Raw genomic sequence first — 16,069 nt, 5'->3', positions numbered from 1 at the left:
CTGAACAGCAGCAGTTCATTTGGGTCAAAATGGTCCAAACAAACTCTTTACTAACAGAAGTCCAGCACTGCAAAAATGTAATGTATTTTTGTCAATGAACAGATGGAGATGCCCACCTCAGCCAATCAGAGGAAGTCTTGTATTCATTGATAAAAATACAAGGCTTCTTGTGAATGGCTGAGCAACACTCAGCACGACTTTATTTAGTTCCAGCAGCAGACGGGAAGTTCTGGAGCTAAAGATCGGGCAAACAGCGAGGCATCACGCATCTTCATGGCAAACTTTCTGTATCTGTAGACACCATTGCCCTACACCTCCTCTTCACAATAAACAGATCTTTGGAGGAAATCAAGGCCAACATGAACTTTCCATGTATTAAGCTTTTCTGCTTTCCATTATACAGGTCGGTAGAAAAGACACGGCAGGTCATTCTAACCCTACAAGTCAATGAATTAAAGATAAATTCATTAGTACTCCCTCTTGTTGGACAAAACACTTCACAGTATGTACAATGCATTACAGGATGAATATGCTTGATTGGCTAGAGAAGGTCTCTGTGACATATCGGTTAGAAGCAAAACTTTCCATCCAAAAAAACTGCTAATGAGAAAAAAAATTACGTTTATTTGTATTTCACTCCTAGATTTCCACAATGCTATTACATGTTATTTGTCATTCACTTAGCACAGGGCTGGATAAATCCAAAGAGCCAGGTTGCCAACAATACCAAAAATTACAGCTGGTACTTTGAGGTTTTCTCTAATAGCTGTCAATTGAGCAGGCGCCTTAAAGAAAAAAAAAAAAAAAAAAAAAAACCCCTGCTGGCCCCTGGATTGGACAGACTGAGCCCGAATTACATATTAAAGCAGAACTACACTTTAACTGAGCACCACAAACCAAAAATGCTATTTTATTATTCAAAGCCAGTCCCCCAACCCCCCCCCCCCAATCTATTCATGTCTCCATGCTTTATTTTGTTGAATAATCACTTTGAAAAACACCCCCTATCATTTCTGGTCGTGGCCATCTTGAGTAAGAGCAAATGATTTATGTAGCAGTTACTTCCTGGAATCCACCTGCCCTCAGTTTAGGCATGCAAACAGGAGGGTGTGCTTAGCTGGGAAAGCCCCTCCTCCTCTCCTGAAGGGAGCTTCTGGGACATTATTTGACTAGGCATGGAAACCAGGAAATATATATATATATATATATATATATATATGACGGATCCTATCCCACACTCCACTGAGTGCCTCCGTCAATAACACCGCTTACTCCAGTATGACCATCAGACAGATATAATATTATAGCTGCAGTAAATACAAGTCTAGTCGATAATAGCTTGTAGAATCTTGACCGCTTTATTGGACAGAACACAGCCTTTTTATACACATTTAACACAAGGGGTTAGATAACGAGGTAGGGCTGACTCATTGACACTCCCCCCTCCCCTCTAGCAAAAACTTAAAAGACAATAATATAATTAACATGTTAATTAACACAACACTTAAGGCAGACCTGGTGACCAGACAGTTCGTCTCTGCAGGTTAATGTGATCAGCTCTTTCAAGAATCATGTATTGGGCAAGTTAAAAAAAAATAAAAGATTAATATAGAAATACCAAATAACAGGGTGAATGTGGACAGAAAAAGGTCCTTGCAGCCAGTGTCCGCGACAATATATATATATATATATATATATATATATATATATATATATATATATATATATATATATATATATATATATATATATATATATATATATATATATATATATATATATACTTCATTTCTATCTATTTACAAATGCTAGGCGCATAAGGATTAAAAGCGGTTGTATACCCTTTTTTGTTATTTTTACCTACAGGTAAGCATATAATAAGGCTTACCTGTAGGTAAGCCTTAGGGGATATTCACTTTGCATGCAGTCGCTGACGTCAGCAGCACATGCGCTGTGAAGGCCTGGCTGAAGGTCCGGCAGATGCTGCCAGACCTTGCCGGGAAGAAGACTCCCGCGCGCATGAGTGACATAATCGCGACTCCGGCCACTCACAGCGCCGGAGCCGCAAACCCGGAAGAAACATGTTAGCTCCCTCAGCGTGGACCGAGATCAGATGCCGAGGCCTCGTTCTAAGGTAAGTATTTCATAATGAGCTAGTAGTATGCGCTGCAATTCTAGCTTATTATGCCTTTGCCTTACAGGTTTTTTTATTTAAATTTTCAGTGCGGGTATACAACCGCTTTAAGAATAGTCAATGTTTATTGTGAAAGTAAAGTTCTGCTTTCATTTGTCCAATCCTAACAGGGTTTGATTTACTAAAACTGGAGAGTGCAAAACCTGGTACAGCTCTGCATGGTAGCCAGTTTCTAACATCAGCTTGTTTTATTAAGCTTTGACAAACAAGAAACTGGAAGCCGAAACCAGAAACTGGTTTCTATGCAGAGCTGCATCAGATTTTGCACTCCTGTTTTAGTAAATCAATCCCATAGTGTTCACTTTCAGAGTAGTTGCCGAATACTAGTGACCACAGTTGACGAGCATTCCTTCATCACTCTACCATTAGAGGGATTGGACAATCCCCCTAAGAAAGGCTGACCAGAGGATGGAAATCATCTATCTATTTAATGCATGTGCTCCCATCGTGGAGATGCTCATAAATTCAGTAACGTTTGCAAGCAATACACAGGGTGCCATGAAGAGGCCTTGCAGCTTACGCATGCATTTGCAAATGCATGCTAGCTAAACCCCTGTTTTTAACGCAGACTGTTGGACGGGTTAATTTGGTTGGTTGGCAGACTGGTTGGCGAGTTAAGCTATGGAATGTTCTGTTTTTGTCTTGGATGGAAAGATCACACAGACATATGGCTGTAACCACCTGGATCAGCAGATGGACAACTCACAAAAAAAAACCTTATTTAATCCAAGCGGCCTCTACTTTCAATATTCTCGCTGAAAGTAATATACCCCAGCAACCCAGAGCCTCCTGGGATACTCATGAAAACACATATGTAGACATACTAGCAATCTACAGTAGAGCACACTGTGCCTGTGCTTCAATGCATCATCCAGGGGCAGGTTGAAAGAACATGGAAGACACAGCCAGCACCTGATGATGCAAAGGAGGATATGGAGGCATGGGGCCCAGCGTGTCAGCGGAGCACAGCACGACAATGCTGGATTTGTTGGGCATGCAAATATTTGTTTTGAGGATAACCCAGCTAACAAGGTAAAGGGAGTTTAAATAGCTGGGTTGGAGGGTTCTTTTATTTGTTGGAGAGTTGGAGAGTTGGAGTTTGTGGTTTTTGTCAACTGTATAAAGAACAGGGAGATTGACTCTCACTTCCTCTAAGGAGAGGAAGTAAGTGGATAATCTCTCCAAAAGGAGACAAGGACAAAATATATTTTTAGTAGAATGGGGAAGGTTTGGAACTTTATTCAATGTTTTTATGGTTCCTGTCTTCATGGCAACTGCATTGCTTATTTCTTGTTCAGGTTTAACAAGCACAGGAATTGAGGGAAAATGTACCCAATGGGGCTACACACAGAAAAAAAAAAACAACAGATATTGCAACTCAACTTCACTCTATCCAAAACTTAAAAAAATGGTTGAGTGTTTCCGCGTGCCTAAAATACTACTGACACTTTTCAAAGACAGTTTTGATAGAACAAATATTATTTACTTAGAGAGCAATGTGTGAATGGCTAAAATGGGCAGACTTGATGGACTACTCTGTCTTTCTGCCATCACTTTTCTGTTTCCATGTATGTAAAATCCATAACAACCCATCAGAAATCTTAATTGGTTTGATTGCTCTGACATCATAGGGAAAACCAATTGGTTGCTTTGGAATACTGCACTTTGATTGAAGTCATAGAAGGCAACATAAATAGAATAGCTGTGAAAGGAGCATGCTCCAATGACACATCCATTATGGAAACCTCCAGCCAAATAACTTCAATGCAAATGAGAAATATATTATGGGTCCATCCTAAAAAGGTTGTGCATAAACAAGACTCATTTATACAGGCCAGTCGGACAAGTCTAGGAGCCAGTTTATAGACTTTAGAGGTGTGGACGAGTCATACAAACCTACATGCAAAATAATGAAGATGTTAATGGTCTTGTGATTAGGGAAACTTTGGGCTTCAAAAAAAAAAAAAAAAAAAACCACTGCTTCTACAGGAGTTTTGTGTTCTACCTGTAGAAGCAGCTCAATGTTATCCTAAGTGTCCATGCACATTAGGACATTCACAGGCATATTTTGAGGTAAGGTTTAGGCTTCATGTACACGGGACGTTTTTACAACCTCTCCTGAACGATTTAACTTGACAGATAGTAACCCACATTTAGAACGTCCGGTTTGCCGCATTTATATGCCGCGTTTAGGTTTAGAAGCGTTTATCAAAATAGCCAAAAATTAAGAGGAAGATTATGAGGGGAACTTTCATGTTCAAGAGATGATAAAAGGTGGACAACATGAATGTTTGGACAATCTGTGGCCTTCCAGCTGTTGCGGAACTATAACCCTCATCATGCCTCAGCCTTTGGGAGGCAAGTTTTTAACGGTCAGCCAATACCTCACAGAACTTGTAGTTCCTGTAACACCTGGAGGGCCACAGGTTAAGCACCCATGCAGGTCTAAGGCTTGGTTTTAAAGTGGTAGTAGACTCAGTTATACCACTTGTACCTACAATGAGGCTTACCTGTAGGTACTGTGAATATCTCCTAAACTTGCACTGTTTAGGAGATACTTAGAGTGTATGCTGCCGGCAACGTCACCGGCGCATGCGCTCTGAAGGTTCGGCATACAGTGCCAAACCTTCAGACCCCGTGCCGTAAACGACGGCTCTCGCATGCGTGGGAGTGTCGTCATCGCACCCCCGGCCACATATGTAGGCGAAGGCCACGGACCCGGGGAGGAAGATCGGAGGGAAGATGGAAGCCTTCTCAGTGGTGACAGTGCAGTGCTGGAGGGTTTCGTTTTGAGGCAAGTCTCTCATAATGTGCTAGTATGTGATGCATACTAGCATAATATGACATTGCCTTGCAGGGGATATTTTTTTTCTTTTTTGGCAACTGTGGTTTACTACTGCTTTAACTGAATGTGTAGTGTGTTGCCAAAATGTGCTCTTGTACATTATGGCATTATGTAAATGGCATCAGAGAACACACAAATGTCAGAAACATATACAAGTCAGTCATTATCAAGACACTCCAGGGTTCTTCAGTAATGCCAGTCTTGCACTTTTCTGTGACTTTACACTGTTATCTTGTCTGCAGTAATATGCCTGGAACTTCAGATTCCTGACCTCCTTGTCTAGAGTGCTGTGCTGGTTTTGGAGATGGTGATGGAATGCTACCTGTGTATTGTAAACAGCCCAACATGCACCAGCCAATGTAAATTAAACAGCAGCACCACAGATGTCAGCACTAATGGTCTACTAGCAGACCACATACTAAGCAATCCATTGTAACCAAAAGTCCATAAAGAACTTGAAGGGGAATATTATTGTGACATCAACCCTACGGGTATAAGAAGTGCAAATACAGTGAACCAAAGTTTAAACCTGTTCAGTGGATAGAAAAAAATAGTTGTGAATTAATTCACCAAAGAAAAGGATTAGTCACGCATTTTCCTAAGAACAGCCCAGGCAAGTGGGAATTCATTAACAGTTCGGCAAGAGGTAAATCTCAGGAGGGCAGGTAGTCATGACTCCTATTTTTCTTACTTTTGTACTAGAGATTGTGTGTGTGTATATTATATACATTAATGTGCAAGGGTGTGTGTATGTGTACAGTATATTTTATGGCATGTACGTATGAGTCAACAAAGAAGAGGGACTTGTACTTAGTGTCACCAGAGCGTACACTGAAATTAAAGAGTAACTCCACTTTTGAAGAGAAAATAAACATTCCCCTTTAGGTGATCTGTGTACATTGCAGGGATTTTAACAAACTTTGTTGCAGATTCCTATCTTTTATTATTCTGAAGAAATAGCCATGTAGCCATGTGAGAGAATCTGTATGTAAGTGATTTCATAACTATCAATCAGCTGCTGCACCTGCAGGGCTCTAATGAGGAAAGTGTCAGGGTCTGAATCCCTTTAGATGTGATTTCCCTTTGGAGTATCTCACCAAAAATTACATTTTGTGTTGCAGGAGATATCAAAACATGACTTGTGCCTTAGTGCAGACTTCTGGGAAAAAAAAAAACAGTAAGCCAATAACAGGAAATGACATATCTGGGGGATGTGCTCTACACCATCTGTGTACAGAACACCTCCAGGCAGCCATATTGCATTTTACAGAAAATTGCAGCACTGTAGATTGAAAAGGAAAGGTAATTTTTAATAACATCCAATTACAATATGGCTTGTGTCGCAATTCTATACGCTATATTTTATTTACCATTTTTCTTCCCACAAAAGTGGAGTTACCCTTTAAATCAGATCAGTTTCAAAGAGAACATACATCTCCAATCCTTTTAGTGTATTTGCTCTTGCCAGCACATTTTACACCAGCCATCACAGAGGACCATTCATGTTTTATTTAAGCTTTATTAAAACATAAAGCTCTGAAAGCATTAGGCTCGGTTCACACTTGTGCAATGCAGGAACCCTGCGAATCCACTGCGGGTTCCCGCATTGCGCCCGACTCGCAGGGCAGTTTACACTGCCATATGCGAACTGCCAGGGGTGTGAATACATTAATTAATGACACCCCCAGCTCGCATATCACACTGCGAACTGTCAGTTCGGACATGAATCGGATCACATGGGTGTTCAGGACCATGCGATCCAATTCTGGTGCAGACCAAAAAAAGGGTCCTGTGCAAGTTTGGTCCAAATGCAATGCGATATCAGCCATACTATCTGTATGGCTGAAATCGCATTGCACAGACATCACATGTGATTTGCACTGCAGTGCGAATCACATGCCATCTCGCAGAGCGCAGTAGTGTGAACCAGCACTTAGTGAATATATTGTATGAGTTTTGCACCATATGGCCCAAACCATTATCAAGTTACCAAAACACTACGGTTTTGATCAACATTTAAGAGAGAAATGCTCCTGGCAATGGACTAAGGTGCTGAATGCAGTAAATTAAAAAGCAATTTGTCTTACCTTGTCAATTTCATCGTGCAGCTCTGCCAAGCTGGGTCTCAGCAGCTTCTCCCCAAGGTCTGCAGCGGTGTGTCGGTAGTGATCAATCCTTGGCACAGCATCAATAGTGTTGTGCCCAAAAGTTCGCAGGTAATAAGTATTAGTATGAGTATCGTAGTGATAGTGATGGCCAGTTCCGCCAGAATGTAGGCTACCTTCACTGAGTACTGTATCTCCATTCTGAAAGCTTACCCCGCCACCTCCTTCACCACTTGGCATCTCAGGAGAGCTGCCCTCAGGATCTGCAGGGTCCACAAAATTTACCCTAAACCGTCCTTTAGCCTCCTCTCCACCGGAGCCTCCTCTCCCTCTATGAATGAGACCATCAGCTGGTGGTGGTGTTCCTTCTTGGTCCCCAGAAGATGAATCTCGGGAGACTTCACTCACTGGGTCTACCTGAAAGCGGCTCTGGCTTGGAGTGGGACCCAGGGGTCTTCCTTGTTGGGGATCATCGATCTGTAGTTCATCTCCATCCATAACTGAAGGTGGCGGAGGAGAGGAACGCAAAATTTGAGAGTGTGGTGGTGAGGTGGAAGATATCCCTTTCTTAGCTGGCGCTGAGGCTAAACTTGTTTTCTTCTCCATGTGCGGTGGCTTATCTGCTGCTCAGCGACGATGACGGAGGTCTGTGGTACCAACGTAGAAACTGTGGAAATAAATGGAAGGAGGCGTGAACAATGCATCCAGACTTTGGCAGAAAACCCTAAACTTCACCTCCTCTCATTCTCCGAGAGCTACTCAGCCCAGCAGATGCTGCTGTGTTTTGTCACAGATGTTCCTCCTCCTTGGAACGTAGAATACACCTATGGCCAGTTGTGTACACACCCCGTCCTCCTAGACCACCTCTTTACAGCTGAGGAATGATGAATGTGACTATTGTCAGAGGACAGGGGAGGAGGAGAAGAGGCGGGAAAGGACGCCTCTCATTTCCATGAAGGGACAAGTACAAGCCGTCTATCTGTGTGTGTGTGTGAGTGAGAGCTGTCCCCCACTCTACCTCTCTAACACGTCGGATCACATCATCCAGGGAGATGCCATGTTACCGCACATGACTCATATTACTAGCATGCTATTAGGCGTGCAGCTGGCTATCGATTGTATGAGGCTGACATCACCAATAAGCAGAAGTGCCATCTCCGGGTGACCTTGGGATGGGATGGGACTGTCTCTATCTATCATGCAGTCACTGTGCAAGCCATCCCCAGCACACTGATGCTTCCACAGCTACATACCATCACCACCAATCATCATAGGGACTGATTGCAATGTCTGATCGTAGGGAAACATCAGAGAATCAAAGACCAAGCACAAGTCTGATCTTAGGGACTGATCAGAGAGACTAAGTACAAGTCTGATCATAGAGAAGGATCGCAGGGACTGATCACACAATGTATGATCTGAGAGAACAAGTACAAGTCTGATCATAGAGAGGGATCATAGGGACGGATCACAATGTATGATCAGAGGGACTGAGTACAAATCTGACTATAGAGAGGGATCACAATGTCTGATCTTAGGGACTGATCAGAGAGACTGAGTACAAGTCTGATCATAGAGAAGGATCGTAGGGACTGATCACACAATGTCTGATCTGAGAGAACAAGTACAAGTCTGATCATAGAGAGGGATTGTAGGAACTGATCACAATGTCTGGTCATATAGGGACTGATCACAGAGACTATGCACAAGTTTGATTAGAGATGAATCAGAATCACTGACCATAGAGATTGATCAGTGTTTGATCACAAAACTGATGACAATGTCTGACCATAGACACTGATCCATGTACCTGATCATTAGGACTGGTCCCAGTGTGCACCCCATGCCTATCTCTGGCACCATAGAGAATCATGATAGTGAGTGGTCCCAGTGTGCGCCCCATACAGCACCATACAGCCCTATGCCTATGTGCCTCCATATCACTTCCTCTATAGTCTATACACACACAGCACGTTATAGAAGTACTGCAGTAACAGCCCTCCCTCCCTCCCCCCGGCCTGACCACCGCCCCCAGCCCGGCAGATGCCATGTGTGCTCCTCCTGGCTCCCATCACACATGGCTGCAGTCCGCACACAGGACTGGGAGGATGGCAGTGCGTGTTCCCGGGGGATGTGGACCTCTGCTTCCTGCATCCGGGCGGGAGAATAGAGCAGCAGCAGTAGCCGGTCCCCCGGCCCTCTCATGGCCGCCTTTACCTGCAGTGGGTCCGGCTGGCCTTGGCGGAGCGCGGTGTGTGTTGGCCGTGTTCCGGTTAGATGCTGTGTAGAGGAGGAGCCCTCTCCGGTCCTCTCTCAGTACAGCGCCGCAGCTCCGGCTTGTGTGGAGGGGGGAGGCGCATGCGTTCTACGGGCAACTCCCATCATCACTGCCTACCCTGGGCGACATTAACCCGTCCCTGTACCTGAGAGCGGCGTGTGTATGGAGCCCGGGGGGTGGGGGGGACTGACCATGGTCCTCTTCTGGAATGAAGCCCCTTTGTCCTCCTCCCTGGATAATATCAACCTCTACATCTATACAATGTCCTAATTCAAGGGGAACTCCGACAAAGCTTTTTACACACTTCCAATGGTCCAGTCTGGCTGGATGTGACTACTCCATACAAATTCTGGGGGCTCCACACTTTGTACTACCACAGCTCTGTTGTGTATTTCACCAATATTTTGTAGGCCAAAACATTCCCCATCAAAGTTCATTCTTACATTCAGATTCCCATTAAAATCTCCCCTTACAAACTTTTGGTTGTTTTAGTATGTCCTAGTATTAGTTTTTTTTTTGTTTTAATTTTGGCTTTTATTGTAGGAGCCTGGGTATAGGCTCTGTTATCTACTCCACACTTGAAAACATGCAAAAAAATAATAAAAAATATCTCCTCTTACAAACTTTTGGTTGTTTTAGTATGTCCTAGTATTAGTTTGTTGTTTTCTTTTAGTTTTGGCTTTTATTGTATGTTGGAGCCTGGCTGTGCCCAATAGGCTCTGTTATCTACTCCACACTTGAAAACATGCAATAAAAATACTTTTCAAAAAGAAAAAAATCTCCCCTTACATCAAAAGTAGAGAACATCTTCAGCCATGGTCAAAAGTTTTGAGAAGGACACAAATAATCATTTTCACAAAGTCTGCTGCTGTGTTCTTGGATCTTTTTGTCAGATGTTACTATAGTCTACTGAAGTATAATTACAAGCATTTCATAAGTGTCAAAGGCTTTTATTGACAATTACATGAAGTTTATTCAAAGAGTCAATATTTGCAGTGTTGACCCTTCTTTTTCAAGAGCTCTGCAATTCGCCCTGGCATGCTGTCACTCAACTTCTGGGCCACACCCTGACTGATGGCAGCCCATTCTTACATAATCAATGCTTGGAGTTTGTCAGAATTTGTGGGGTATTTTTTGTTCCCCCTCTTCCCCGACTCTTGAGGATTGACCATAAGTTCTCAATGGGACTAAGGTCTGGGGATTTTTCTGGCTACGGACCCAAAAGTTGTTCCCCAAGACACTTAGTTATCACTTTTGCCTATGGCAAGATGCTCCATCATGCTGGAAAAGGCAGTGTTCATCACCTAACTGTTCTTGGATGGTTGGGTGAAGTTTCTCTCTGAGGATGTTTTTGTACCATTCATTATTCATGGCTGTGTTCTTAGGCAAAATTGTGAGTGAGCCCACTTCCTTGGCTGAGAAGCATCCCCACACATGAATGGTCTCAAGATGCTTTACTGTTGGCATGACACAGGACTGATGGTAGGTCTCACCTTTTCTTCTCTGGACAAGGTTTTTTTCCCGCTGCCCCAAACAATCACAAAGGGGATTCAACAGAGAAAATGACTTTACCCCAGTCCTCAGCAGTCACATCCCTGTACCTTTTGCAGAATATCAGTCTGTCCCTGATGTTTTTCCTGGAGAGAAGTGGCTTCTTTGCTGCCCTTCTTGACACCAGGCCATCCTCCAAAAGTCTGCTCACTGTGTTTGGAGATGCACTCACACCTGCCTGCTGCCATTCCTGAGCAAGCTCTGCACTGGTGGTGCCCTGATCCCACAGCTGAATCAATTGTAGGAGACGGTCCAGGTGATTGCTGGACTTTCTTAGGCACCCCAAAGCCCTTTTCACAATTGCAGTGGAAATTATGGGATTAAGTTTATTTTCATGGCAAAGAGGGACATTGCAATTCACCTGATCACTCTTCATAACATTCTGGAGTATAAGCAAATTGCCATAATAAAAATTGAGGCAGCAGACTTTGTGAAAATAAATAATTATGTCATTCTCAAAAGTTTTGGCCATGGCTGTACAGCCTCTGCTGACCTTAAAAGAGAAGTATGGGAATCTTTATTTTTTTGTTGAATCATACTTGCCTAGGTGGATGCAGCATCGGTCCCCCACCAGCTCTAACACTGAGAACCAAGCAATCAAACACTGCTGATCGCTCAGATCTCAAAACTCCCTGAGCAGAGAGCTGGTGGCTGTCAGTCACTGCTCTCTGCCCCCCCACCCCCCAGCTCTCTGGAGCACTGGGCTGTGGAGGGGGGGCCAGCTCAGGCTATGAGACTGAGCCAGTTGCCGGGCAGATCCTCACCACATGGTCATGATCCTTCCCGAGCCTGTAACATCAGCCGACAGCGGGCTTCATCCTGTTGTCTGCTGAAACTGGGTCACAGGAGTGCAGAGCAATCTGCACTCCTGTGATCCACAGGGAAAGTACAGCCAAATGAGCCTTGGCTGTACTTCTCCTTTAAGGCCTCGTTTACACCATGTGAAGAGAATCAGTTTTTCTGCTAGCATTCTGCAAGGGCACAAAAAGAAAATTGTTCTCTATGTGCCCTGTTCACACCACAACTCTGGTATCACATGCAGATTTTTTTCTGTGCAGGAATACGTGTATAAAGCTCACTAAAACATACATGAAGACTGATCTCATGTTTTTACAAGTGAAATCTGCGTGTCAGTTTCCATCAGTTCTTCTGCACGCAGGGGCGTTGCTAGGTCTACAAAAGATCTAGGGCTAGAGCCCATAGCAACGTAGTAAAGAAAGTCATACGCTTGGGTGGGCATACACATGAATATAATATACGTGTGTGTGTATATATCCCCAGAGGGCCTCCCCCTTGCATCAGGGTTCCCAGAGAGCCACCCCCTTAAATCAGGGTCCTCAGAGAGCCTCCCCCATGCATCAGGGTCCCCAGAGAGCCTCCCCTCCCCTTGGGGACCCCTGCAGAGACTCGGGGGTATGGGCCTGAGATTCGGGGCTATAGCCCCAAAAGCCATCCCCTAGCGACACCATTGTCTGCACGTATGGTGTGAATGAGGCCTTAAGTGGCTCTAAGACTTCGTTTACACTTGCGGTTGGGAGGGTGGCAAAAATGCACGGTTGAGCCATGTTTTTTTCCACCCCTCAAGCTGCAATAGGTAGCAGACAGAAATGTTTACATTTTGTGGCTGTAATGCTTTGGTTCACACCTAGGCAAAGTTCACCTGACATGTAGTGATCAGCGATCAGCAAGCCTGCTGAATGCTACACATTCAAGCAAATAGAAAAGCACTAGAAACGCCCCACAACCATGTGGAATGCACACGTTTGTGGCTTGTTTGTTGGAAAAAAAGGGGTTAAAACAGCAGGTGAGGAGGCGTCACATCACTTCCTCACTGCCTGTCAGTAGCCTCTGAAGAGTGATCTGAATGCGGATCAGGCTTCAGAGGAAAGGGAGATTTAGACACACATCTACAGTAAATCTACGCTTGAGTAAAAATATTTTTTACCTTAAACTTCCAGACCCCTCTATAGCAGATTTACTGCTACACAGTGGCCCTCCTGTGCAGGATCACCCTAAATGTTTAATCCCTTTCCAGCCAGTGTCATTAGTATAGTGACAGTGCATATTTTTAGCACTGATCACTGTATTAGTGTCACTGGTTCCTACAAGTGTCAGTTGGTGTCCGATTGTCCGCCGCAATATCGCAGTCCCACTCTAATTCGCTGATCACCACCATTACTAGTATAAAATAAAAAAAATTCCATAAATATATCCCATAGTTTGTAGACGCTATAACGTTTGTGTAATCCAATCAATATACGCTTATTGGGATTGATTTTTTTATCTTTACCAAAAATATGTAGCAGAATACATATTGGTCTAAACTTATGAAGAAAGTACACTTTTTAAACATTTTTCATTGGATAAGTTTTATAGCAAAAAGTAAAAAATATTGTTTTTTTTTTTTCATTATTTGTCAGTCTTTTTTTGTTTATAGCGCGCAAAAAAAAAAAAAAAAAAAAATGCAGAGCTGATCAAATACCACCAAGAGAAAGCTCTATTTGTGGGAAAAAGGGACATAAATTTTATTTGGGTACAGCGTTGCATGACCTCTCGATTTTCAGTTAAAGTAACGCAGTGCCGTATTGCAAAAAGTGGCCTGGTCATGAAGGGGGGTAAATCTTCCGGTGGTCAAGTAGTTAATGCATTCTCTGCAGTAAAGTGGTTGTAAGCCTCAGACAGAAAATATGAACAAAGCATATCAGTCTATAATGTGTACTTGTCTCAATAAAGTGTCACTTTTGTCTGCTGCTTCGTTCCTCTGCTATCAGCATCAGTCACTTCTGACAAGTGTTCCTGACACCAAGAGAAGAATGGTGACAAGGGAGGGATCCCCAGATGATTGACAGCCTCAGCTCTGTCCCTGTGTGCTGTGTGAAGGAAGGTGTGTCCCTTCCCTCCAATCAGAGCTCTTTTCAGTGAGCTCTGCAGAGTGTAACTTCATCTCTCTGCCCCCTTTTTCTGAACTCTCAGACAAGCTTTATAATTGAGCACATTGAACAGATGTAGAGAAGAGAGAGCTGCAAATAGACATTAAAACCTATGTAGGAGGATCTGTTTAATCTTTGTGTATCTCCTGAGGCCAGTCACTACACTGAGTATATGAAAGAGTTCACAAGCACCTTATGGTAAAAAATGTTTCATCACTCCCCCCCCCCCCCGTCCTCTGACGATCCAGCTCTGTGCCCTGCTGCAGCTCTTCTCTCCCCTCATCTTGGACTTACAGGAGACTCTGAGAGCAGCAGTGGGTGCCATTGGCTACTGCTGCTGTCAGTTAAATCCCATGAGGAGGGAGCAGGGGGCGTGGCCGAGACATGCTGTGTGTGTCTATGGACTCTTGCAGCCCGGCTCATAGGCATACCTGAACAGGTGCCCCAGTAGCATGCAGCTTGCTGAGGGGGCACCTGAAAAAGAGGAGGGCGTGTCCAGAAGAGGAGTATTGAGGCAATACCATTGCACAGAGCAGGTAAGTATAAAACCTCTTTTTTTATTTTAACTGAAAAAAATGGGTTTACAATGATTTTAATCCTCAATCAGTGCACATTGATGATACCTGTATATTAAGAGTGCCGCGCTGCTAATAAATCAAATGCAAATATCTGCTTTGTTTTACCAGTGTGCATGGCACCACGTCAGTGCAGCGCGCAAAGTGAAGTGACACTTTAATACATAAAAAGAAAAAAAAACGTACCCAGTGCTTGGCACCTCCCCTTACTTCCCCTGCACGTCACACATCAGTGTGCACATATGTGAGCTGGGTGAACAAGCCCTAAAGGGAAGTAGTGACATAGATAACACTTGTGGGTTCAGGAAACAACTGTCCTTTGAAGCTGGCCTTATGTAAATGTTCAGTCATATTAAACCACTTTCGAGCCAATGGGAATTACAATATAATCTCAAGTCAATGTCGCCTTCTACCACCCACAAGCTCTATTGAATGCCAGACTTTGGTTGATTGTGGAGTAGAAACCGCGCAATGAATTGCCAGCTTCCATACATAATACAGCAATTGTATTGAAATCAGTCGGGGCAATTTCAAACTCATCACCTTACAGTTGAATGAATCCACCATGTTACTTCACTTTGCAATTTAGATGAAAAATATGAAATCAAAAGTCTGAACACTATATCCGATTGCCATGTGTATGACCACCTTAGCATTAAAGCGGAACTTTACCCATAACATCTTGATAAAAAATAATGTTCTATAACAGGAACATCCACATTAATAATTACGCTACCAAAACGAGCGTGTGCTGTAAAATGCCTCCAGCATTGCGCCTGTTTCTTCTTGCTGGAGGCGGCCATTTTGCCCCAACAGTAAATCATAAAGTGGAACTAAAACCCATCGATTTAATATTTTCGTAAAACAGTTACATTCCTGGAATGATGGGATTGCTAACTGTCACATTTGATTGTGTCCTCAACCAAACTGTCAAACCATCAAACTGGCTGGTGTCATAACTGATCACATGTGCAGCACCATGGCAGTTGCAGATTAAACAGAAGCAGCTTCCTTAGCTGCAAAGGATAGGAGGTTTAATTCTGCTTTAACACTGTCAGCAGATCGGCCTCTACAAACTCAATAGTGCCTACAAATGCCTAAAAATGGAGAGCAACTGAGCATGTGCAGAGCAGGGTGAGACAGAGTATTACTGGATTTTAAACAGTATAGACATTTATTTTTAATGTTTTACATAGCTATACCTGCAAAAGAGGCCAGCCGGAAGTTATCTAACAGGACATTATTTTCTGGCTAAAGTTCCACTTTAAAGTCCTTTAATCCAACCACCATCTCTTCTCAGTGAACCTACACTTACAACCCACCAGCTCAGATTCTTACCTCTATACTAGAGCTGTTTTCTGTTGCAGTTTACTTCTTCTTGGCAGAAATCCTCCAGCACTGGCGGTGCCAAGACATTGAGGCTTTATAGACTTGTATGGGACTGTACTCCAATGCTACAGTTGGGTTTCAGAGCAGTTATACAAGTCTATGGGGCTACACTGCTCAGATGGGGCCCGGGCCCAAAAAAAATATTTCTGCACGGAAAGTAACAGTTCTACAGGATGCGGCACGGTTATAGAGGCAGGTAGGA

At 43.5% G+C, this 16,069-nt stretch overlaps 1 protein-coding gene across 3 annotated transcripts in view; it reads right to left on the bottom strand.

Annotated features, from left to right (window-relative positions):
* SLC12A2 (solute carrier family 12 member 2) overlaps window positions 1–9,518 on the bottom strand; it is a 187,819-nt gene extending 178,301 nt beyond the window's left edge. For 2 of the 3 annotated variants that reach the window (XM_073625029.1, XM_073625049.1), the window contains exons 1-2: window positions 9,362–9,518; window positions 7,127–7,811 (exon numbers count right to left, since the gene is read on the bottom strand). In XM_073625029.1, coding sequence (XP_073481130.1) covers window positions 7,127–7,750 — 624 coding nt within the window. In that variant the 5' untranslated portion in view covers window positions 7,751–7,811; window positions 9,362–9,518. Of the gene's footprint in view, window positions 1–7,126; window positions 8,027–9,361 lie in introns of those variants that run through there. The other variant, XM_073625039.1, reaches the window with a different exon arrangement.
* Window positions 9,519–16,069: the final 6,551 nt, after the last annotated feature.

Source organism: Aquarana catesbeiana, linkage group LG01, assembly GCF_042186555.1.
Source record: "Aquarana catesbeiana isolate 2022-GZ linkage group LG01, ASM4218655v1, whole genome shotgun sequence".
Lineage (NCBI taxonomy): Eukaryota > Metazoa > Chordata > Amphibia > Anura > Ranidae > Aquarana > Aquarana catesbeiana.
Note: the sequence above shows the minus strand (reverse complement) of the source record. Positions and strands in the feature narration are given on the sequence as shown.